Genomic DNA, 23,392 nt, shown 5'->3' on the forward strand with positions numbered 1-23,392 from the left:
GCTCAGTGGCAATCTTGTCGCAGTATTATTCACGCAGAGAACACAACCTCGTCCCCGCATTAACCACACAGACAACATCGTTGATTGGTCGAAGGGCTCCATTGCCTTTATCTAAGTAATTCAAGTTGTGCATAACCATATAGAACAAAGATATGTTTAAATGTGCGTAATCTAGACCAATCACGCACAAAAAAAAAAGCAGGATCACGGCGTATTGACCTGCGGATTGGTTTACGCTGGGGTAACAGACGCATAACGACAGCGAGTGCCGTGGCGAAGTATTTTCAGAGCTGCTAGATAGGATAAATCTGAAGCGTGAATTTTATCGAGGAGCTCTAGGCTCCATCAAACATGGCGTCGGCTAAGCTTCGCCCCAGCGTGAAGTGGAGCGTAACTTACGCGTTTCTCCTTATCTTTTTTTTTTTCTGCTGCCGTTCGTATTTTCATTTTGTTCGTTAAAAAGGAGTAAGACAGTAATTTTAAACGATGCATAGATACGACGTCCGACCTTGGACGAGGGAAATTTTGGCTCCAGCGCGCATCGAGATTTGAGGGAGAAAAACGCAGCTCTGCGCTCAGACGCGTTTAGAGACGGAAGGACGTCAAGATGTTATTCCCAGCAGCTCTCGTTCTTGGTTTGGTGGCAGCCTCTTCAGTCTGGAAAGTCTCGCAAGCCGAACCACCCTTCAGCGACGTCGTGATTGTTGACGGTACGTGAACAAATCTGGCCGCACGTTTATCAGAAAACCTTTGCACCTAACGCACATTTCTCTACCGGCAGGAAAATGTACGTACGAGAACCACACTGTGGCAAACGGTGAATCCTTGAAATGGGCGGATCCATGCCAAACTTGGGAGTGCAACGTGGAAGAGAGATCCTTCGCCGTACTTGGGTGAGTGGTTTTCTGACTCTGACACTGCCTTTCCAATAAGCAATCACTCGCTGAGTGTCTCATGAAGCCCCGCATTTTCCGTCACTTTAGTCAACGAATTATATTCGTTTAAAAGATCTATGCGGTGCGCACTTTCTACGGGTACATACTATGCAAGGATTTATTTTTCTAGGCTGTTAATTATGAGGAGACGCGACGCATTTTGTGAATGACCGAATATGTTAATGATGACGAAAGTAATCCCTGGAGAAGGGGAACAAGAGGGACAAAGGACAAACATAAATCTCCAAACACAGCTAGGTGACTGGTGAGCGACCGAAAAAATCCGCCTGGTCCGGGTATCGAACCCGGGACCTCTCCATTACAAGTGGAGCGCTCTACCAACTGAGCTAACCAGGGGTTAGACGTCAGTAGAGCTTAAATTGCAAGCTTCACCCTTGTTGGTGTTCGACTGGTGGCAGCTGATAAAACCCGTTTGCTCTACTGACGTCTAACCCCTGGTTAGCTCAGTTGGTAGAGCGCTCCACTTGTAATGGAGAGGTCCCGGGTTCGATACCCGGACCAGGCGGATTTTTTCGGTCGCTCACCAGTCACCTAGCTGTGTTTGGAGATTTATGTTTGTCCTTTGTCCCTCTTGTTCCCCTTCTCCAGGGATTACTTTCGTCACTATTGTCCAGCTCGCTTGCACCTTTGCATTTAATTGCATTATAATTATAACCTTAAATTGCAAGCTTCACCCTTGTTGGTGTTCGACTGGTGGCAGCTGATAAAACCCGTTTGCTCTACTGACGTCTAACCCCTGGTTAGCTCAGTTGGTAGAGCGCTCCACTTGTAATGGAGAGGCCCCGGGTTCGATACCCGGACCAGGCGGATTTTTTCGGTCGCTCACCAGTCACCTAGCTGTGTTTGGAGATTTATGTTTGTCCTTTGTCCCTCTTGTTCCCCTTCTCCAGGGATTACTTTCGTCACTATTGTCCAGCTCGCTTGCACCTTTGCATTTAATTGCATTATAATTATAACCTTAAATTGCAAGCTTCACCCTTGTTGGTGTTCGACTGGTGGCAGCTGATAAAACCCGTTTGCTCTACTGACGTCTAACCCCTGGTTAGCTCAGTTGGTAGAGCGCTCCACTTGTAATGGAGAGGTCCCGGGTTCGATACCCGGACCAGGCGGATTTTTTCGGTCGCTCACCAGTCACCTAGCTGTGTTTGGAGATTTATGTTTGTCCTTTGTCCCTCTTGTTCCCCTTCTCCAGGGATTACTTTCGTCACTATTGTCCAGCTCGCTTGCACCTTTGCATTTAATTGCATTATAATGTTAATGATGCTTTCTGTGGGATACAAGTCTCTTTGTGCCCAAAAATATCGGACATTTTCAAGGTGTAAAATAATAATATTTTATTTGTGTCATGCTTCAGAACAAATTATTGGTCCCAGTGTGGGGACACGTTAAAAGATAAGAAAAAAAAAAAAAAAAAAAAAGCACGCAATTTGAACATCCCCCCCCCCCCTCCTCCCCAATGTGATCTCGAAATTAAAACATTTCAGAAATCAGAAACCAAAAATTTGCATGTCAAGTAGTCGTTTGGAAGCAGCAAAATTTAAAAAAAAATGTCTACATGAGTTGGAAATTTATTTAATTAAATTCGCATTCGAGCCAAAGGAAACAGTTTCATTTTAATAGATGTGCAAAACACACTTCAGTTTTTAACGACACGAGCCAATACATGAACGTTTAAAGAAGACACAAGATTGTTATCTTTTGGTCGTCAACCACTTTGTATAAAAATATAATATCACGAGCGATTGTTCTTTGTGACAGGTTCTGTAATGAAAGTGCTTTAAGTATGTATTCATAATCATAATAACATTTTCTATCAAAATACCTATCGTAAACAAGGCGTATAAATTGCTTCTGAAGTCTTTCTATCCTTGCAGCGTCGGTTATTGTCAACGAATTCCAGACTGCGTATATGAACGTGTATATGAACGTTACACACGCGGATGACGCTCCACTTGCAGACGCTGCATCGGGTGCACATTGTACAGTGTACACCAGGTGCGGACCCTCTAAGACAGGGGTCTCAAACACGCAGGCCGCGGGCCACATGCGGCCCGCGACGCTTTGGGAAGTGGCCCGCAAGCATTCCGCGGCTGCGAGCCCCCATTCCCATGCCTTGAGCGCCACATGCGCAATAAATTATAGTTTTATACCGTCAATTCATTTCTGCCTGAACTGGAACCCTGCTCATATAACGTGTTCACGAAGGTTGCACTATTCCGCTTATCGTTTGGACAGAGTATTGCTTCGTCTCAGTACTGCCTTCTTATTCTCTTCCCATGTAAACCAACCGCAAGGGCTATACCACCATACTATACTTCGTTTCAGCTTCGGTCCGAGCGCTGCCGATGTTATGAGCCGAAGGGCCAATCAAACAGTGAAAGAGGCACAACGTCATGGCCTGCTATCTGCAGTTGATAGGACCAGCCGGTATTCGCCGTCTCTCTGTGCGTGCTCCTCCGCCAACTAGTCCTATCAAGCGCAGAGAGCACAGCAGGACGCTGCGCTTTATGCGGTGTTTGACTGGCCCTATGGCTCATAACATCGGCTGCGCTCGGACCGAAGCTGAAACGAAGTATAGGCTACAAGCGCGAGCTCTGTGCGCAAGAAGGCACCTCGGCTGCACCAACTCTTGTTCAACAGGAACAACTGTCAAAAACAAAGCCATATGTATGAGCTTGGGCTTTTAGCTGTCAAACAATACCTTTAATATGAAAAAAAAAAGCGTTCTTATAACGCTGCTATAAAAATCGTCCGGAGATCAGAAACAGCGTAGGAAGAAAAAGTTTTATATATCCCTGTTGAGCTTGGAAAGGACGGTTTGCTTGCTCTCGTTCTATTGTAAACTGCCGGTACTGTGTTGTGTACATGTTTTAAACCTTCTTGTAACAGCAGGTGTGGGCCCAAGTAGCTATATTTGCAAATGAACAATAAAGATGGCAAAGTGGTGAGCTTACAAAAAGCAGACAGCACAATAATCCTTGCCTAGAACATTTCTGGGTTGTCGCAGGGACAGTCGGCTCCTTTCCAACGTAAAACACCACTGTTGTTGTTGTTGTTGCTTTTTTTTTTTGCTTTGTGTTTTGTCGTAAAAGAGCGACATTTTTGTTTTAAAAGAACAACAGGGTCATGGTAAAAGCGTGGCGACTGAGTTCGCTTTGATTGTTGTAGTTTCGTAATTCAGTGTCTCTACAGTCTGACAGCTTAAAAAAAAAAAAAAACAGGACGTGGCAATTCCCGATAAACGTATCATCACTTCGCCTTCAATATGAGCTGGCGCCAGATCAAGATAAGAAAACCGAAGAACTGATCATAAAGCCAGCTGTGAGGACATAACAGTCCATTCACTGCGTTTCATCAGCTGACAGTGTCTACGCTGACCGCAAGTTCGCCTTTTTCTTACGCAGGGCTTGCGGTGCCGTCGGAACGCCGAGCACCGATTGGCTCCGATTGAAAGGATAGTGGGTAGACATCAAGGCAGCTATAATTGATGTCTATACCCACTATCCTTCCATCAGAGCCAATCGGAGCTCGACAGTATGACGTCACTGCAACCCCTTCACAAGAAGCAGACGAACTTGCGGTCCGCATAGTAAAACGACAAACCTGCAGCCCGTGTTTCCTTGGCAACGAGGCTTATATATTGCGAACATCGTATATGTATGTACGTCTGCTTCCGCGACATTCTCACTCGGCCATAACCATAGACGAGCTGAAGAGCGACCTGCTGGAGAACGGTCGTCCGTCACGTCCACCATCGCTGCCGTGACACCGTAATGATCGCGGCCTGGGACTTGACACTTCTACAATGCCGTCAGGCCGAAATTGAAGTACCACAATCTAAGACGCAGAAAAGACCACCATTCGGAGACACGTTCCATAGATCATAACGACAATGATGTTGATAGGAGTATAATTGTGATAATATTCCTAACGATGACGATGGTTCTGATGATGATAATGAGATGTTGACTATACTTCTTTTTTTTCTCTCTCCGGATGCAAAGATGCGGCTTGGTAGCCAAACCCTCCGGATGTGAGCTGGTCCGAGGCACGGGACCCTATCCTGACTGCTGCTACCGAGCCGTCTGCCCATGAGCAGTAACCCGGAGCCTCAAAAACGCATCGCTGTCACCGGGATACGCAACATCAGCCGGTGGACGTTTGCGAAGAAATAAACGAGACAGAGAACAAATTTTGTTGGAATAGCCGAGTGTCCAGCCGCCATGTTCAAGTAGCCAGCCCGTACAAATGTAGTTTGGAATACTCCGGGAGCGCGAAGTGCGTTGTGCCCTCCTAGACAACAAGGCCACAGAAGGCTCGAATTTTGACATCGCCTTTTGGAAGCCCGTGCACAAGTCTATCATTTAACAGAAATGCTCAAATGCTCGATCATAGTTCGCTCGCGACTCCCGTTCGATCAATAGGAAGTCTATTGGAACACCGACGCAGCATTCCTGGCTAAATTTGTGCCCCGGCTTGGTGGCGTCAATTGGATGACGTAAAAAAAATCCCGCACCCCGCAGCCTCGCTACCTATAGGACGTATCGGTCTTACAAATATACAGAACCAAAATACGAGTAACAAGTTGAATGAGAAGACACAAAAACGTGTGGTAATATTATTAGCTCGGGTGCATGTTATGCACCTCTTTTGTACATTTTAATTTAGTCAACTGGCACCTTATAAAACGCAGCAGGGTGTGCGGAGTCCTGTGCATCTTATGATCCATTCCCAGCCAATCAGATCACGGCATTAGTCGACAAGAACGCCGACGAACCAATCACGAAGCAAGAAACCTGATCTTGGTTGGCCCGCTTTGCATTTTCTTTAAGTTCTCGTTCTCAGTGACTATAGCAAGTTTTCGAATGGCGTATACCCAAAAGCTTTGCGATGTACGCAAAAGTATTACGACGTTTGCTCGTGATCAAGCCACAACGCCGTTTGTGCTCGGCGCATGCTTATTGACGACAGCGCCACTTTTATTGCGTATGCAACGCCTTTGTGTAGGCTATTCTAAAACTCGCTATTGACGAGTTTATCACACACACATACACACACAAATGTGCGCGCGCGCACAAACACACAGCAAACGCGCTGGCAGAAACAAACGTTCGGACAGACGTAGGCAGAGAGATCTAACCGAACTCCAACGCGCGTGCTTCATCTCATTTCTCTTCCAGAAAGAAAAACAGACAGGAAGCAGGAAACAAAGGCACAAAAAAGAAAGAAAAAACGACAAAGCTCATATACATAAACGCAAACACTTGGCAGATACGCAAATATTCGCTGTTTAGAGATCTCATGAAGACAGGAAGGCGCGTGTCAAATGACGCTTTCTTTTTTTGTTTGTTTTTTTCCAGCGGATTTGCATGTGCCGCTTTCTTGGTGGGGACTGACACGGACATGGGTACGAGGACTAACGATTCCCTGACACCTGCCTATCGGAATCCAATCCGAAACCGCGCGAGTTCCAGGTGACCTTCGAAGGGGACCGCAGCGACGCGCGGGGATGCGTAGTCACGTGACAAATTCGCAGCGTTGGATTGGCTTGGCATGGCTTGTCGTACACTCGATGAAATCTGCAGCGTCCGCTTTCCTGCGAAGCACCTGGGAGAGCCAATCGCTGCATTCTACGCAGGGAGCTTGGCGAATGACGAGGTTGATAATACGCGTAGTTGTACACGTATTATCGCACGTATTATCGCTGTACACGTATTATCAACCTCCTCGTTAGCCGATCTCTCTCCCTAAATGGCAGTGATTGGCTGTCCCAGATGCTTTGCGGGAAAGTAGACACTAAATATTTTTTTCCAGTGTAGCGAAAGCTACGTTCCATCGTAAATGTGATACGGAGAATAGTGGCGCAGTTTTAATTAACAAACAATTGGGAACGCACCTTCAACCAACCACGCAAAATGTGGCATTCGTTTTTTTTTTTTTTTTAATGGGAATAATTTTGAGATTTTATCCGTCGAAGTCACATAAGAAAAATTAATGATCAATAAATGGGATACGACCGCAGCTGCATGAGGTGTTGGGCATATATAAGGGTGGAAAGGGGGGTGGGAGGGGGGGGGGAAGGAGAACGATTCTGGTTGAGCCGACCTGACAGGTACAAGCGTGCTGTTTACCTGTTATAATATTACAACGTCAATTTCTGAGCACTCTCATCGAAATATATGCGTGCCACCCTTATCGAAATAAAAATAGGAAAGAAAAAAAGTCGCTCCTTGAAATATGAAGAAGAGAAACATCCATATATAAGACTACGCATTTCGAAGCAGCTACGTATACACCTTACACGGGTCAAACAGCTTGAAGATGAGAATTCCCACGACTGACTGCTATAGTTTGGTGGCCTTCGGGTCAAAGTGTAAGATCTCACAGGCTTGCTCGCTCTTTAATAAGGTCCAGTTTCTGGGCGGGAGGCAAAAGCATCCATATTCTTCTATGCGCTTTTCCCCGAATTCTCCGTTTGAACAACCGGATTGTACTTGGGGCATCTTCTGCAATATATATACATATATGAGACTGTACCCAATGCCCAAAAGAGCGGAATAAGGAAGGGATGTTGTCCCGCTTTATGGGAGTGAATATGCTCCCTTCAATCCTAAGCTTGCAGCGTGGTGGAGGTCACGTGGTCACGCTCTCACCCGTATACTAATAGTATACCTAGAAAGAAAGAAGGCCTACGCATGGACGTTATCTTTAGTATAGTCCTGATCAGCCCCAAGCGGAAAAAACGTTCGAACTCAACGAGAGTTACCGCAAAACGGCAGACGCGTCCGTCTTTGCGTCGTCGCGTAAAAGCGTCGCGCTCGTTGTCACGGCGCTGCGAGACGCAGAGCCGCGTCGCGTGATAAAAAGGAGGTTGCTGATTGGTCCAGCGATCGCATAGCTTCCACCGCACTGACAGTTGAGGACATAAACATAGGGCAAAAAACAAGGCCTTCATGAATAACTAAAAAAAGCACTCGTGAAAAATTTGTTTCATATGAGTAATTTCTTTTTCGGCTGAACAACTTAGTATTGCGCACCACTTTATTCTTAGGACACTCCACTCCACTCTAATCTTTCATGTGCAGGTGTACTTTGAGCTTCGCCATCCGCTCGGCTGCCTCTATTGTAGCCGTGACTTTCGGTTTTCGTGTTATGCAGGAAAGTGAACGCACAAACGTTTTAGAGTTTAAAGAACCAGTGCGCTAAGCTGGAAATCTATATTAAAAAAAGTGTCCACATGTTTCATAAGAAATAAATTCCATATGTGCTGGTATTTAAGTTATTTAACTAAGCTTTCTTGTGGCTCTTTTCATTTCTTTTCCGCCCCTACGAAGCTGTGGCAGCATGGGAAATCCTTTACACTAAAAAATTTCCAAAGGAACAGGAGTCCACCCAGGCTGCTACAATGCCGCACCAACTGTTCCGAGACATCGAGACATCTCGAGAGTGTCATAAAAAAGTGTAATATAAATTAACTAAAGTATCACTGATAATATTACACGCAAAATAATCACTTGTATGACTAACAATAAACAATATTCCGTGACATTTCCTAGACGCTCTGCTTTGTTTGTATCTTTGTTGTTTTTTGTTTGTTTAATTTTCTGTTTTGAGAACTCTACACGTTATGTGCACTGGCGTCTCATATGTTCTTGAGAATTGCCCGTCGTTAAAAGTGGCACAGCATAATTCACCGGACAGATTAGGGTAACCGAGTATTATGCTGAGGGCAAATTCGTCTGCTCCTTGCAAAGGGGTCGCGATGGTGTGAAAACACCGAGCTTTTATTGGCTGATTGAAACAAATAGTGGGTATACCTCAAGGTTTTTAGCATTGAGGCGTACCCCCTATCATTTAAATCTAAGCCAATCAGAACTCGGCGTTGCTCTGACGTCACTGCAACTCCTGTGCAAGGAGAAGGCCACTTGCTCTCCGCATAGTCCCTGAGAGCCTAAGGAACGCAGGGTGCAGCCACCCCGAGCGTATTTCATCAACGCGCCGGAACCAATCAGAAAGCTGCTTCAGCTAATAAGAACACCAAAGAACGAATCAGAAAACAAGAAGCGGATCATAATAGTGGTCTATTGTGATTTCGCGTTTCTTTGTGTGTGTGTTCGTTTAAGCTGTCAGTGCGCGCAGAAATTGAGGTTCTGGTTAGAGTGATTAATTGGGTAGGCGCAAAGCTAACTGCCTATCTCTCCACTGCACTCGTTTGACGCGTTAGAACGTGAAACTCCGGCGTCCTGCCTTTGGCGTTCGCGTTCAAAAGTGTTCCAACATTGCATTTCAGACAAAAACTTTGCGTCAACCAGTAATATTTACAACTAGAGCTCGGTGTTCTGATCTCTTCGTTCTCTCCCGCCTCTTCTTTTCCCTCAATATTCAACCGCATAAAATTCCCGGATGATCAAGTTGTAGCTGCGTTCACAATAACACGAGCTGTCCTTCCATGTACATTTATTAAACAAAAATCATACAAAATCCACTATTAAACAAAAACCGTTTACACGTATCGACAGCTCAAAGCAAACGTTACCGAGTAATGTAATGAAAGAATAACAGAAACAAAACTGTGAAAGAAAGCCCGAATCAACATATCAAAATCCAAGCTCAAAGGAGTAGACAGGGTGTTGGGAAATTCCGGAAACGATCAACAACAAGCGTCACAACATGACAGTTACAACGTGTGTGTAGCGTGATTGAGGCAGCACGAAAAGCGAAGGAAAATAATAAAGCGATAGATTATAACCGGATTTGTAACGTCGGTACAAGGTTAAAACATAAACGCAACAAACCACAAAGATAAAGACGTAATGAGCAATTGGACAAACACGTTGTCGGGTTGCTTTTTCACAATGATGCCTCGGACAGCTCGGCGATAGACCTTGAAACAAAACCTAAGCGTACTACACTTCCGAGATATAAAAGGGACCATCAGGCACAACGCGTCGTAGCCGCAAACGGAAGCTTAAGAGTTTTTAGCATGAATTTTCTAGAGGCCCTTTTTTGCGGGTTTGTGGCTTTGGCTCTAATCGAACATATTTCAATGGGGGCGCTACCAGCCTACGGGGAAGTGGAAGTCGTTGATGGTAAGGGAACATCGCTTCCTTCAGTTTGAGCATTGCGAGATCCAGCCAAATGGAGGTTATGAGGCTGAACTCTTAGTATAAAATAATGTCACAATTTTATTCCTTAGGAAAGAGAGGAACAAGGAGGGTAAAGGAGAAACAAAAATCTCGAAACACGACTAGGTTTGTCCCATTGTTGCCCTTCTCCAGACATTATTAGTGTTATTCTTGTCCAGCTCGTTTGCACCTTTGCAATATTTTTATTATCATAGCATAGGGTGTACATGGGAAATTTCTACATAGTGCGATCTTAATATGATGCAAAAATGGGCTTATTGTGTGTGTATTTATTATAGGATATACTGAGTAAAGATACTACCTCGAAATTTCTTACAAACACTAATCTATTGTGATGACAACCTTAATTTTGTTTTTACCTTTAACGTAGTTACAAAACAAAGCTATGTTTCTTAAAGATAACGTAATAATCTAAAGATAACGTCATAGGCCTCACTTTACAATTCATGTTGGCTACTTGAAAGCGTGAAGTCACGGTAGAAAGAATATTTGTTGACTACGGCTTTAATGGCGCAAAAGCTACCGAGGCCATATTGCTCCATGTGAGGGCGTAGAAAGAATAACGACGTTCTTTGTTCACTATAAGGTAGGTTTGGTTATTCTTCTTAGTTACAAAATTCGGAATCGTGATTTAAAAAAAAAAAGAGAAACTGGCAAATTTACCGCTTCCCAATGTCATTATAATCAAGAATCACTTAGCCTTCGTTGCACCTCACGAGGGATCGTGGGGGATACTACGAGCCATCAAAGCCAATCCAATCCAAAGCCGCTTGAGTATCACGTGACTTTCGTGTGGACGCGCTCAGTCAGGTGACATAAGTTCGCAGCAGGTGATAGCCTAGGATGACTCGTAGTATCTGCTCGGTTTCTCCTATATAATGTGGAGCGGTGTATGGTAGTGGCAGGAACTAATGACGCTATTCATGCTTTAACTAAGGTCTGTGTTGCCTCAAGTTGCTATTATTAAGCTACTTTCTAAACGTGGGAATAAGTAATCTCTACTTGCTCACAGCTTAAGTAAAGCATAGCACAGCGGATTATGTTGTCACTTCTCGATTTATTGTTCTGCTCGTTCTTATCGGCAGATACTGCAATTTCATTGGATGTGGAAGGATAATTGGATGTCTGAACTCGCTACGCCCCTTAGTTCTTGAGCTGGCCGCGATTATAATTAGGTTCTTTTTCCTCGGCTTTTCATTGGCACCAACTGACTAATGGCAATAATTTCATGGAAGAAAAAGAGTCTTGATCAATGTTTTAGCGAAATAGGCTCTTAAACACTGTAGGACAATAATTAAGCATGTGTCCGACCTGCCTTCGAGTGTCACATTAAAGGTTTATATAGACCAGATACATTGGAGTAGCGTTCGCTGTCGTCGGGAGCCGCCATCTCTTCTTCCCAGTGTTGACGCTAACCACTAGCAGCGCATTAGCGGTAACGCGCTAATTTTCGGTGACGCTGTGACGTAAACGCGCTTTATTTTCAAAAAAGTAACGTATAACGTACTTTTACGTAACGTATTTCCAGTAGCATGATTTCCTTATTCGTTACATCTTCAAAAAAAAAGATAGGCTTCATTTTTTGTGTTTTATGTTTTAACTCATGTTAATTCTTGCGCTCGTCTAACGCACCTTTAAAAGGTTGCCTCTTTTTCCGCACGCCAACACTCTCATTTTCTTTAAACACGACTCCTCTGCATACCCAGAACGCAAAAACAAATGAACGTTTCAATTAATAAATGAAAAGTACCGCAAAGGTAAGGTGCCTTACTCTTAATCAATATAACTTTAACTTTAACGATGAAATGCATTTTTGCATTTAATTGCATAAAAATCATAACCTTAGGGCATTCCATTCAGTTGGCAGAGACATTCGACACTCCCATCTCAGTAAAAAAAAAGTGTGAATCAAGCGGCTCCTGTTGTCATCAGTGTAGAAAGGATAAGGAAGTGCTTAGATGAACTTGATATTAAAAAAAGGCTCTTTATGTCCTGATGGTTTGTCGCCTAGAGTTGTAAAATTGTGCTCATTTGTTGTGTCTCGCTACTTTGAGATTATTTTTTTGTGTGTGAATCCGTCGAACAAAGTGTGCTCCCGCGTCAGTGGGAGGTGGCGTGCATTACACCAATCCTTAAGCATGGATCGAAACACAAAGCGGAGAATTATCGCCCCATCTCACTGAGCCGGATATGTTGTAAGACTTTAGAGCATATTATTTATAGCAATAGTGTCAGGCATTTTAATACAAATAGTTATTTCTCTTCTCCCCAACACGGTTTTAGAAAGGGCCTCTCATACGTCACACAGCTCGTAGAACTTTATCATGAGTTGGTTTCAACGGCTGAGGGAGGAGCTGAAACGCACGCTATCTGGTTTGATTTGAGCAAGGCTTTCGATAGAGTGTCTCACCCTTTGCTGCTACACAAACTGAGCTTTCTTAACCTTGATAGAAACGTATACCGTTGAATAGAACATAACCTCTCTGGGAGGAAGCAGTGTGTCGTCGTAAATGTAGCAGGCTCAGACTTTGTTGATGTTACCTCTGGCGTGCCGCAGGTGTCAGTGCTGGGACCTCATTTATTTCTTATTTTTAATAATAATATGTCATCGACCATTAACTCGTCCATGAAGCTGTTTGCGGACGAGTGTGTTTTATACAGCAGGGTTGACAGCGTTGGTGATTCGGTTTTTTTACAGTTGGATCTGAATAGAATATCGGATTGGTGCAGGATTTGGGAGTTAGGCTTCAATGTAGTTAAGCGTGTGCAAGTCATTTTTTGTGAGGAAACGTAACCCTGCCATTATCCTATATTATTGATTATCATAAATTAAATAATAACACGGATGTTAAATATTCAAGAATTATTGTCAGGCGTGCACACTTTTTGTTGTTGTTCATGTCACTGAAACTGCTAAAAAAGCCGGCCGAACTTCACATTTTCTTAGTCGAAATTTACGCGGTGCTCCACTGAAATTAAGGGACACAGCCTAGTGCTCTTTGGCGAGACAGACACATGTGTGTACGCGTGTGTTTCGTGGGATCCGAATAAAGCGTACCTTGCAGATAAGTTAGAGAAACTTCAAAACCGTGCGGCGAGATTTGTAACAGGAAAATATAGTAGAAACAATAGCGTTCCAAAGATTAAAAATCTACTTGGTTTAAAAACTTTTTTGTGAATGCGCAAAACTTTTCGATCGAGGTTCATCCTCGCAATTCTTAGCGATTTGGCAGGTATGCATACAAGCAAATATGTAGAATTGCCTAGCTATGATTTAAATTGTGTGGATCATTCCAGAAAGATAAGGGAAATTTTCTGTAGAACAGAATATTACAAGTTTTCATTTTTTCCACAAACTCACTTAGTGAAAGCTGTACTCGAGTCTTTTTTTTTATAATGACGACGTGAGACAATTTATACCAGGAAATGGCCTTTATTTTTTATGTTGTTTTCTATCTTTAACGTTTATATAAAACGTAATTTCGAAAACTTTTTTTTTATGAGTTCTACTGACGAGGATGAATTGTTTGCAGTTTTTAGAAACTTGAAAAACTCCAGGAGTCAAGACGTAGACGATCTTAACATCAAAGTGTTTAAGCATACTACATAGCGGTACCGGTGTTAACGCATATATTTAATCAATCATTTTCTTCCGGTGTTTTCCTAAAGCAATGCAGTGTGCTAAGGTTGTCGCTTTGTTTAAAGGTGGGGACAAGAATACGTTTAAGAACTACAGACCTAATTATCCTTTATCCAGTTTTTCTAAAAGTCTTGAGAAAATCATTCATACAAGACACTATATTTACCTAGAAAGGTTTTCAATAATTTCTAATAGCACGGTTTCCTAAAAACATCGCTTAACTGAATCAGCATTGTTAGTACAAAAGCAACGAATTATAGAATGTTTTGAGAATAAAGAACCCATCATGGGCGTATATATTGACTTCTTCAAAACGTTCGATTTAATTAATCTCAAAATTCTGTTCATGAAGCTAGAAAATTACGGTATAAGTCATATCTACAGTATCGTACGCAGTTCGTTAATAATAACAACTATATTTCAACCATTAAAAAAATTAGAACTGGTGTGCCTCAGGGTAGTGTGCTCGGGCCAACCTTGTTTATAATCTTCATAAATGACATTGAAAGTTGCGTACCGCATGCAAACCTTCTGTCTTATGCCGATGATATGACTATTTTTATTAAAGGCGGCTCAGCAGATTATATAGAATGGAAAACAATAGGAGTTCTTTCAAACATTGAGTTGTGGACTAAAGTAAATGGACTAAAAATAAATTCTGAAATGGCTAAATGTGTGCTATTTCGACCTCGAAGTAGACAAATATCTTATTCGTTTCAAATAGCCTTAGGCGCATCCACACTATAGGTGGTAAAGTCGGTTAAAACAGTGGGTGTACTTTTTACTGAATCAATATCATGCAATGAGCACGTTGAATATGTCCATGCAAAAACTAGTAAATCTATTGATCTCCCTTGTAGAAACCATTATGACTTTCCAGCAAGTGTAAAATTGCTTTTATTGGCTCATACTTACTCTGTATATTGTCATTTAGTTTGGGGCTAAAAAACAAAACATAACTTAACAACACTACTACTAACCCAAAAGAGGGCTATTCGAATTTTTTCAAATGTTTCTTTTCTGCATCCTTCCAAGGAACTCTTTTTCAAGCATCGTGTAATTCCTATTGAACAGCTGCACAAGTTTCGATTGTTGGTGACATAATGTAGCCTTAAAACGCAACAATACTTTTCTTTCATTTCTGCTCTGTCATGTTTAACTAAGTTAGATCATAAATACGTTACCCGCCATGGCGAGACCTGGTATGTTTCAACACCCCGTACTAATTAGGTTTTATATTATTAAAGTATGTGTTGCCATCTTTACTAAATGAACTTGAAGCAAATGATGTGTGTATATTTGGAAAATCAAATCGAATGTTAGCGGACATACTACTACAATCCCATTTTCTATATGATACCGTGTAGTGTCACGCATGTGTTTTGACATTGTTTCTATCTGAGTGACGGTGGCATATATCTTTTAGTTATCTTTCTATATAAACAAGTATAATGGTCAAAGTGGTGTGCTGGTGTGTATTTTGATTTTTTTCGGGGTCAAGTGTATTTTTATTTTACGCTGTTTTTCCGCCAAGGTGTGTATGGGAACTAGGGCCTCGTCAAGCTGCAGTAGCAGCCTTTTGCCTTCTTATCCACCTTTTTTTTTTTGTTTTTTCATAAAAAAAGGAAAATAAAAGATTAATATTATTATTATTATTATTAATATTATTATTATATACTATCTTCCTTGACAACCAAGGTATTCAAGTGTTCTGTTATTTTAGTTCTTTATTGAGCTTATTAACCCATGGGCTGTAACTGCTATAATGCCGAAGTTTCGGCGCTGCATGTTTTCTTTCGCAAATAAAAATATTAAAAAAACGAGTAACGTGTTTTGTTAGTTTTTTTGTTTTTGTTTTTTTCGGCAACGTCTACAACACTCCTTCATCCTCGTGTTTTGTTCCTAAAGGGGTATCCACACGAAGGAGAAATCCGCCCCCTTCTTCCGCGGAGTGCGCATCACGGGAGACATACGTCATCCCTTTTTGACTCTTCGCGACGCCGTTCTCCTCCGTGGCGGAGGCGCGGAGGCTTCGTACTGTCAGCACGAAAGCTCCGCAGGTGGGCGGCAGAGCCGAGGACGGTGTTTCCCGGGTTGTTGACTTCGCGACCTCCGTCCGCGCAGTTCTCCTTTGTGTGGATACCCTATAACCCGAAAACACGCGCTCGAGCTGTCGCCCGTTTTGTGTTCCGTTAATATTCCACAAATACATTCACACTCAAAGTCCTGTTGCTCCCATAGGAAAATGCAGGTACATGAATAGAACGGTCCAAGACGGTGAGGACATGCATCTCGAGGATCCCTGCCAAACGTTGAAATGCGAGGCCAAAAAGGGTTCATTCGCCATCCTGGGGTGAGTACTACAAGCGAAATATACTAAAAAACTTCGGCATAAACTACTTTAAAAAATAGCTACTTGCGTGTGCTTAGTCCCTTGAACGAGCATGTTAATATTTTCTGGAAACACGCTGAACTTCTCGCAAAAACACCAAAACATGGTTTGGGTGTTTTTGCCGTGCAAATTGCTTAATTATCGAAACAAAGTGTTTATATAGTGCACTTATTTTTTTCTTGTTCTATGCAGTGAAATATATTGTCGGAAATGCGCCAATTCGTGTAATATATTTTCTTAGTTCTATTTTATTTTTTTACTCATTTGTGTATTCATTAACTTATTGTTACTGTTTGTCTGTTTGTGTGATATTCGTTCATTTGCTATTTTAAGGATTATTGACGCTCACGTCTCTAACCCGTAAAAGCGCTGGCTGAACATAAGAGTGACCGCTTAACATGAAATACAACCCCGAAACATGTACTCGTGTCATTACTAAATACTTATTTGTGTAAACGACGACGATTTCAGTTAATTTATCTTCCAACTAATTTTTCTCAACTCCAGACGTAGCCTGTAGATAATTATACCGACTATCGCATTTGTACAAGCACTGCATCGCTGCATAAAGAAAACAATGTTATTTGTTCAAATATTCCAAGAATGTGGTTCTGCCTATGTTTTTCTCTCATAACTTTTTGTGTGTGCAAACTGGGCTGCCAAATATGCTGTCAAGACAATTATGTCGTTTTGCTTCTATTAAGTTTATAAATACCTGACGTTCAAATTATTTTGTATTTTTTAGCTGCGGTATTATGGCCAGCAAACCTGGCTGCAAGCTGGAGAAAGGCACCGGAGTCTTCCCACAATGCTGCTACAAATCTGTTTGCTCCAAAACAAATTAAAAGCGCAGTTTCGTTTAAGGTGATATAAAAAAAAGCCATTTGTTTAAGCGTGCGACAAATAAAGCAAACTTCTGCCGCACTTTTTCTGAATTTTTATGTAATTTTTTTTAATAAAATACATTGTAATAAAACCAGCCGTTAAAAAAAACGCAAATGTAATGCAGTTTTATACTTATGCTCATCATACCCTGTTTTTGTAACGAAACCAAGAAAATTTAAAGTCGCTGACCGTGTTGCTTGCTTGCTGGTTCAAGATTGCAAGCTGGCCCGCAGAAATGAGAGTGCATTGACTTGAATACTGCTGTCCAACATTAATAAGTCCTTCCATGTTAATAAGCTCACACAATAAACAATTTGAATAACTAATTAATTAGCTATTTATTTAGATTGGAAGCTTCACGTGACTGTTTCTTTTCAACGGTCTTTTAGGATGCACGCCTGGAAAAAAGGTTGATAAATTAAACAAAATTCAACGAAAATATAAATTAAGATTCGTCAGGTGAACTTTCAAACTAGGGGGTTTCAGCAACGGTCCATTTAAGTTGAAAACGTCTTCTATAAAACAACTCGGAAAGAGCGTTTAGCCGAGATCTGTCGCGTATTATGACTATAGTCACTAAAAACTTAAGAACCGAAGGGTGTGGCGAATGCACAGCTTCACCTTATCTCCCCTCACCCAACATACTACGGCATTCGTAGGTAGGAAGAGCGAAGCACCAATCACGAAACAAGAAGCTTAACGAACACGAGCCACGCCCTACCTTTAAGCCGTCAATCAATACAGACTCACGAAAGGTGAGATAATGTGCGGGACGCGGTAAGCGCCGAGCATGTAAAACATGGACGCTTAGAAAGGTTAATTTGCTATAAGGAGCTTCGCATTTTGTTATGAAAATCACAAAACACAAACTTAATGTTCTGCGTTTGCCCATCGATGGGACTTCGAATGTAAATGGACTCGCGAGTGCTGATTTTCAGAGGCAAAACTAAACAAAAAACAACGCATGAGATTTTGCATCCTAACAATTGATGTCATCACACGCGTTTCGAAAAAAAAAAGCTTGTTCGAAAAAACAATTGCACATTCATTTTTCGTCGTTACTGACACATTAGGAATGGAGCACTGAATTTCAAACCAAAAACCAACAACAAAAAGTTTGTTTAGAGCGAAATCTAGGCCTCTCTGAAACAAAAGCTAAAAGACGTCATCCTTAACCATAAAACGTGCCAATTACTTCCAATGGCACCGCTGCCCTATCCAGTTACAGCACTAAAACAAATACAAACAGAAATTGACTCAGCAGCCGGTATCCTACCCACCAACATCAAAGTATGGGTAGCAGGAACTACGGCAAGCGTGCACTTCCATGCAAATGCCACGTTTATGAAATACAATAGCCGTGAAAGCCTGTGCCTGCTGTCAACGGTAATGCAATAGGGATGCTTAGAAGACCGGGAGGTATCAGAAACACTTTGCCAATCATTGTGCCGTTTGAACGAGTGTGACGGAGTCCAAAGAGAGCTGCGCATCATCGTAATGAAGTCCACCACGGCGCTGCTCTGGGCTCTGGTGATCTTCCTTCTATCGCCCGACAAGTCAAAATGCTTCAGAGCAATTGGACTAGCCGCTGTTTTGAACGGTACGTACAACTTGTTCCTCTTTTGTTTTAGAAAGCAAACGCAGCACGACTTTTGATACGAGGCACCCAATGTGCGACGTCCTGCACGGAATTTATGAAACACAAATGTCGGACACGAAGTTGACATTTAAGTGTTGGGATAATTAGGTAAATGTCTTTCTTCATTAATTGCACACCTAAGGATCTATGGCACGTTCTCGTTCCCAAAGACTGCATCTAAAGTTAATTATAATTAATACTTACCAAACAGAATGCTCAGACAATACATGGCTTGCATTGACGTCACATCTGCCGCCATTGCTCCGGACCATGTTCCGGGGCCCGTATCTTCTGCACCATACACTTGCCACCATCCAATTTCTTCTTCTCTGCAAGCCTTGTCGAGACGAACGAATTCGATAATGCAAAATGTATGCTGCAGAACGTACGAGCACGGGAATGGTACACAGCAATGGCGGCTGGTACAGTGTCATATGACGCCACGCGCAAGGCATGTATATGTTCGCTTGCAAACATTCATCAGCTTAGCATTAACTTTCACCCCATCTAGAAAGCATTCATGTAGCTGATAGACATGTTGCAATGACTGCCATAAACTGTGTGCATACGCAGTTCAAAAAGTCGTCGTTCCAAAAAATGATGTCTCTCGTGGGGACAACCAAGCGTAACGTCGCATTCTAAACATCGTAGAGTGGCGTTCAAGGGCTCAGATTTCTACAGGAAGATAACATTTCTGAGTTCCTGATCGTGGTTTCAACGTTCTTGTCGCCTCACACCATTTGCTCATTGGTTCCGAGGTGATAATGTAATTCTTGAGGCTCGCCTCGCCCCGCCTTTCTTAAGCTGTCGGTGAGCGCATATGTCGCCTGTGAACTACAATGAATGGCTTTTCGCATACTTTGCAAGAAAGTTGCCGCGCGGGCATTATTTAAAAAAGATGGCTATAGTCATTGACAACTTAATAAACTCGAAGGATTCGAGTTCTTAGGCTCACTGCATGACACTGTAGCCAATAAGTTTTGAGTATTAGCCTCTAAAAAGTCCTCAGAACTAATTAGAAGGCTAGAAGTGAGAACATAATATAGGCCATAGAAACTTCTAGGGTAAAGTGCGATGTAGTAAAACTTAATTGCTGCTTGTTTTTAGCCGCTAGCGATTATTCTGCCGTAACCAGAAAGTCGCGAGTGAACCAATATTCCTCGTTTCTCGAGCAGGCAAGTGCAAGTACAGAGGCGTCCTGATCGAAGATGGCCGAACAGTGAGGGGTGAGCACCCGTGCGAATCGTGGAGGTGCGTCGCCAGGTCACGAACTGTCATCATTCATGGGTGTGTGACTTCACTAAACGAGTAGAAGCAGAGGGAGAGGAGGAAACGACAGCGCGCGGGGGCGTCAAAACACCCAGCTCTGGCTAGAATGATCAATGGGGAGACGCAAAGCAAGTTGCCTTTGTCTCCAACGCACAGTTCGAACAACAAACATCTGCGTCAGGCGTTCGGCGTTCGTGCTCGAACGCGTTTCGAAGAATAAGTATAAACAAAGCCAGCTATAGCTTTAATTGCGTCGATTCACTAATCACTACAACCAGAGCTCGGAGTTGTGACGTACCAGCTTACTCTTGTCTCCTCCAAAACCCTCAATTTCGATTACGTATTGAATTCGGCTGAGGTGTCGTTTGGTCGAAGGCTCAGTTCGGCCACAAGTTCTAAATCGCCTAAGTGCTCAATTTGGCTAAACAAAAACTCTAATTCGGCTGGAGGGCGATTCCACGTCAATTCATGCAATGATGGTCCGGGTCATATTTTAGATATTTTTATTAAAAATATATATGAAAGCCATGTTTTTGGGAGGAACATTCAGCTAGATATGAACGCCGTAACCATTTTTTTCGCTGAGATATAAAATAGAGAAGCTTGAGGCGTGGAAATTTAGAAGATTTCACAATACTAATTTGCACAGTCGTCATTTCCTTATCGAACCTTTCACGGCACCATAACTTTTTTAATAGGTTTTACAAAGGTTATACAACACTACATAAAAAATTAGAAATATCCATAAAATATTTCAATGCAAACAAAAATATCAAACATGGCACAAAAACGCGTTTTAGAGACTTATTCACAATTTTGTTGCAAATAAACCATCTTTCATAATACTTCACAAAACATATCAAAATGCGCGTATTTAAATATTCTTTACGAATATATAAAAATAATATGCCCACCCGTAAACATATTTTTGTTATCAACGCGGAAATTCGGCTGATTTCTCAAAATGTGGCAAGATTGGGCGTCGATATTTAAAAAAACTCCATCTTTTATTTTCTTTAAACTCCCCTTGGCACTTTGCAGTGACTTGAACTAACCTGTGATGGCAAAAGATTGAGTAACATATGACCTTCAAGCGGGAAAAGCTACGACAAACCTTCACTCGGAGTGAGCCGACGCCTTTGTCATAGCGGCTTTGCCGCACAGCACCAAACGTTTTGAGCGTTAGTTGTGGCATGAATTTTATATTATTAAAATTCTTTTTTTCATAAGGGCTGAGTATTAGTGACGTGAAAATGGACTTTGAGCTGGAATACCATTAATTAGCTTACAATTCACAGGAACAAAACGGCCCCACTGTGCGAATTCGCTAACTATGCATAGATAAGCTTAAAACTCTCAGTTATGCGAGTGGCCATGTATACATCCAGCCTCTCGGCATATGATGACTTCCACAGATGAGAAGCCTGGATTCCTCTCACAGGTTTTATGGTGGTCCACTCTGCTTGCTTTACCGCACGAAACTCTCGAACCCGTTCCACAGACAGGTGGAACATGCAGACATTTGTTACTTTTTTACGTAGCACTTCCACAAAGTCTTTAGCGGTGGCAATCGTTGAGTTGAGTGAAGATCTCAACTTGGTAGCGTTGGTTCTTCCACCTACTTCATCACAAGCGCTTTCTCCGTGTCCAGTGGCTGAAAAGATCCATCTTGCCGAAGAGTGCGGCTTCCGAGACAATTCGTGGAATTGGAAGCGATTCTTGAAATGCGCCGCCGCTCCGTCTGATACAAAAATTATTTTAAAAAAAGACTGGGAAATGAACATTAACATACTCTTTTATGGCCTATGTGGCTAGAAGAGCGTGAGCTGTGTCGTGTGTCGTGTACCATCGGTGACAACGGCAAAGCTTTGCGTGCCTTGCGTGGACGTAACCACACTTGTGGAGAGAGACACTTGAGTTTTTTTTCAATGAAAACTCTGCACTTCGGTTGGAAAGAGTAGTGTCCATTTTTCCGCAAAATCGAAGTGGAACATCACTGCCTTGGGTGGTAAGGCGGTTCTTGTGTCATGTATCAGGCTTCGTTCAAGGTCAAGGATGTAAGAATGCCTCATATACTTTTCGCTCTCCTATTGCCGCAGGAAGGCAGAAGTGTCCATAACCTTTTTGACGAGTTCAGCCAGCGTCCCATAACGCGAAACAGATCTCTTCGTCTTCGTCGAGATGAAGCGACTGCAGCGAGATGCTCTGCGTTTTTGGGCACTTTTCGCAACGGCGCAGAAAGCAATCGTTCTGTGGAGCGCAGAAGAGGTAGATGCGCTTGAGGTCGTCTTCGGTAAATGTCTTCTTTGGGGCATTTGTTATTGCCGTTAAAAGCAACTGAAAATTGACGCAATCTATGCATGTGCACACCTCGTGCTCGGGACTATTTTTTTTTACCCATTTTCGTCGTAGGGAATAAAATTTGGAGATGCCTAGTTCGGGTTGGGGATGGTCCTTCCTAAACAGCTGGTAAGCTTCCTTAATAGAGCGAGTCATAAACCTTTTTACGACTTTGAACATGTCGTTGATCATGGCTTTGACGACGTCCTTTTTGTCGGGGCTTTGAACAGAGCATGCGAGGTCGTCGCGTGTGTAGTACTTAATTGCAACCCCCACGTCTTCGGCATTCGCCTTTTTCCCCATGTAGGGATCAGGGGTTGCCCAAACACCACCTTTGCGCTTCAGTTTTCATGTTTGATCAATCATGTAGGCAGTCGCACCCGACACCAGACGCAATATTGTTTTCTTCAGGATGATTGGTGGCAGAAGCACGTACAATCGCTTGCGTTCCTAGTGGGAACTACATGCCTTCAGCACTTCGCAAAACGCGTCAAACCACTCTGCGCAGTGCTCACAACTGTCTTCGAGTTCGAGAGTTTCGTGCGGTGAAGCAAGCAAAGTGGACCACCGTAAAACCTGTCAAAGGAATCCAGGAAACTCATCTGTGAAAGTCATCATATGCCGAGAGGCCAGATGTATACATGGCCATTCGCGCAACTGAGAGTTTTAAGCTTATGTATGATGCATAGGTAGCGAATTTGCAGAGTGGGGCCGTTTTATTCCTGTGAATTGTAAGCTAATTAATGGTATTCCAGCTCAAAGTTCCTTTTCACGTCACTAATACTCACCGCGTATAAAAAAAGAATTGTAATAATATAAAATACATGCCACAACTAACGCCCAAACGTTTGGTGCTGTGCGGCAAAGCCGCTATGACGAAGACGTCGGCTCGCTCCGAGTGAAGGTTTGTCGTAGCTTTTCCCGCTTGGAGGTCATATGTTACTCAATCTTTTGCCATCACAGGTTAGTTCAAGTCACTGCAAAGTGCCAAGGGGAGTTTAAAGAAAATAAAAGATGGAGTTTTTTAAATATCGACGCCCAATCTTGCCACATTTTGAGAAATCAGCCGAATTTCCGCGTTGATAACAAAAATATGTTTAAGGGTGGGCATATTATCTTTATATA

General features: G+C 42.6%; 1 protein-coding gene and 1 pseudogene across 1 annotated transcript; both read left to right on the forward strand.

Annotated features, from left to right (window-relative positions):
• Nucleotides 1-542: 542 nt before the first annotated feature.
• Nucleotides 543-5,148, forward strand: LOC8030572 (annotated as a pseudogene).
• Nucleotides 5,149-9,939: 4,791 nt separating this feature from the next.
• LOC8030573 (U-scoloptoxin(16)-Sm2a) lies at nucleotides 9,940-17,025 on the forward strand. The gene is made up of 3 exons (XM_029987327.4): nucleotides 9,940-10,045; nucleotides 15,984-16,095; nucleotides 16,880-17,025. The coding sequence occupies exons 1-3, from the start codon at nucleotides 9,940-9,942 to the stop codon at nucleotides 16,977-16,979; spliced, it is 318 nt and encodes a 105-aa protein (XP_029843187.2). The 3' UTR covers nucleotides 16,980-17,025.
• The last annotated feature ends 6,367 nt before the right edge of the window (nucleotides 17,026-23,392 follow it).

The sequence above is a fragment of the Ixodes scapularis genome, unplaced genomic scaffold, assembly GCF_016920785.2.
Source record: "Ixodes scapularis isolate PalLabHiFi unplaced genomic scaffold, ASM1692078v2 PGA_scaffold6__148_contigs__length_123643588, whole genome shotgun sequence".
NCBI classification, from domain to species: Eukaryota; Metazoa; Arthropoda; class Arachnida; order Ixodida; family Ixodidae; genus Ixodes; species Ixodes scapularis.

What these genes read in the sequence shown, in the direction of transcription:
- LOC8030573 (XM_029987327.4), top strand. Translation starts at nt 9,940, where the DNA reads ATGAATTTTCTAGAGGCCCTTTTTTGCGGGTTTGTGGCTTTGGCTCTA. An exon ending in GGAAGTGGAAGTCGTTGATG is followed by an intron (nt 10,046 to 15,983) that starts GTAAGGGAACAT and finishes TTGCTCCCATAG; the next exon opens with GAAAATGCAGGTACATGAAT. An exon ending in GGTTCATTCGCCATCCTGGG is followed by an intron (nt 16,096 to 16,879) that starts GTGAGTACTACA and finishes TGTATTTTTTAG; the next exon opens with CTGCGGTATTATGGCCAGCA.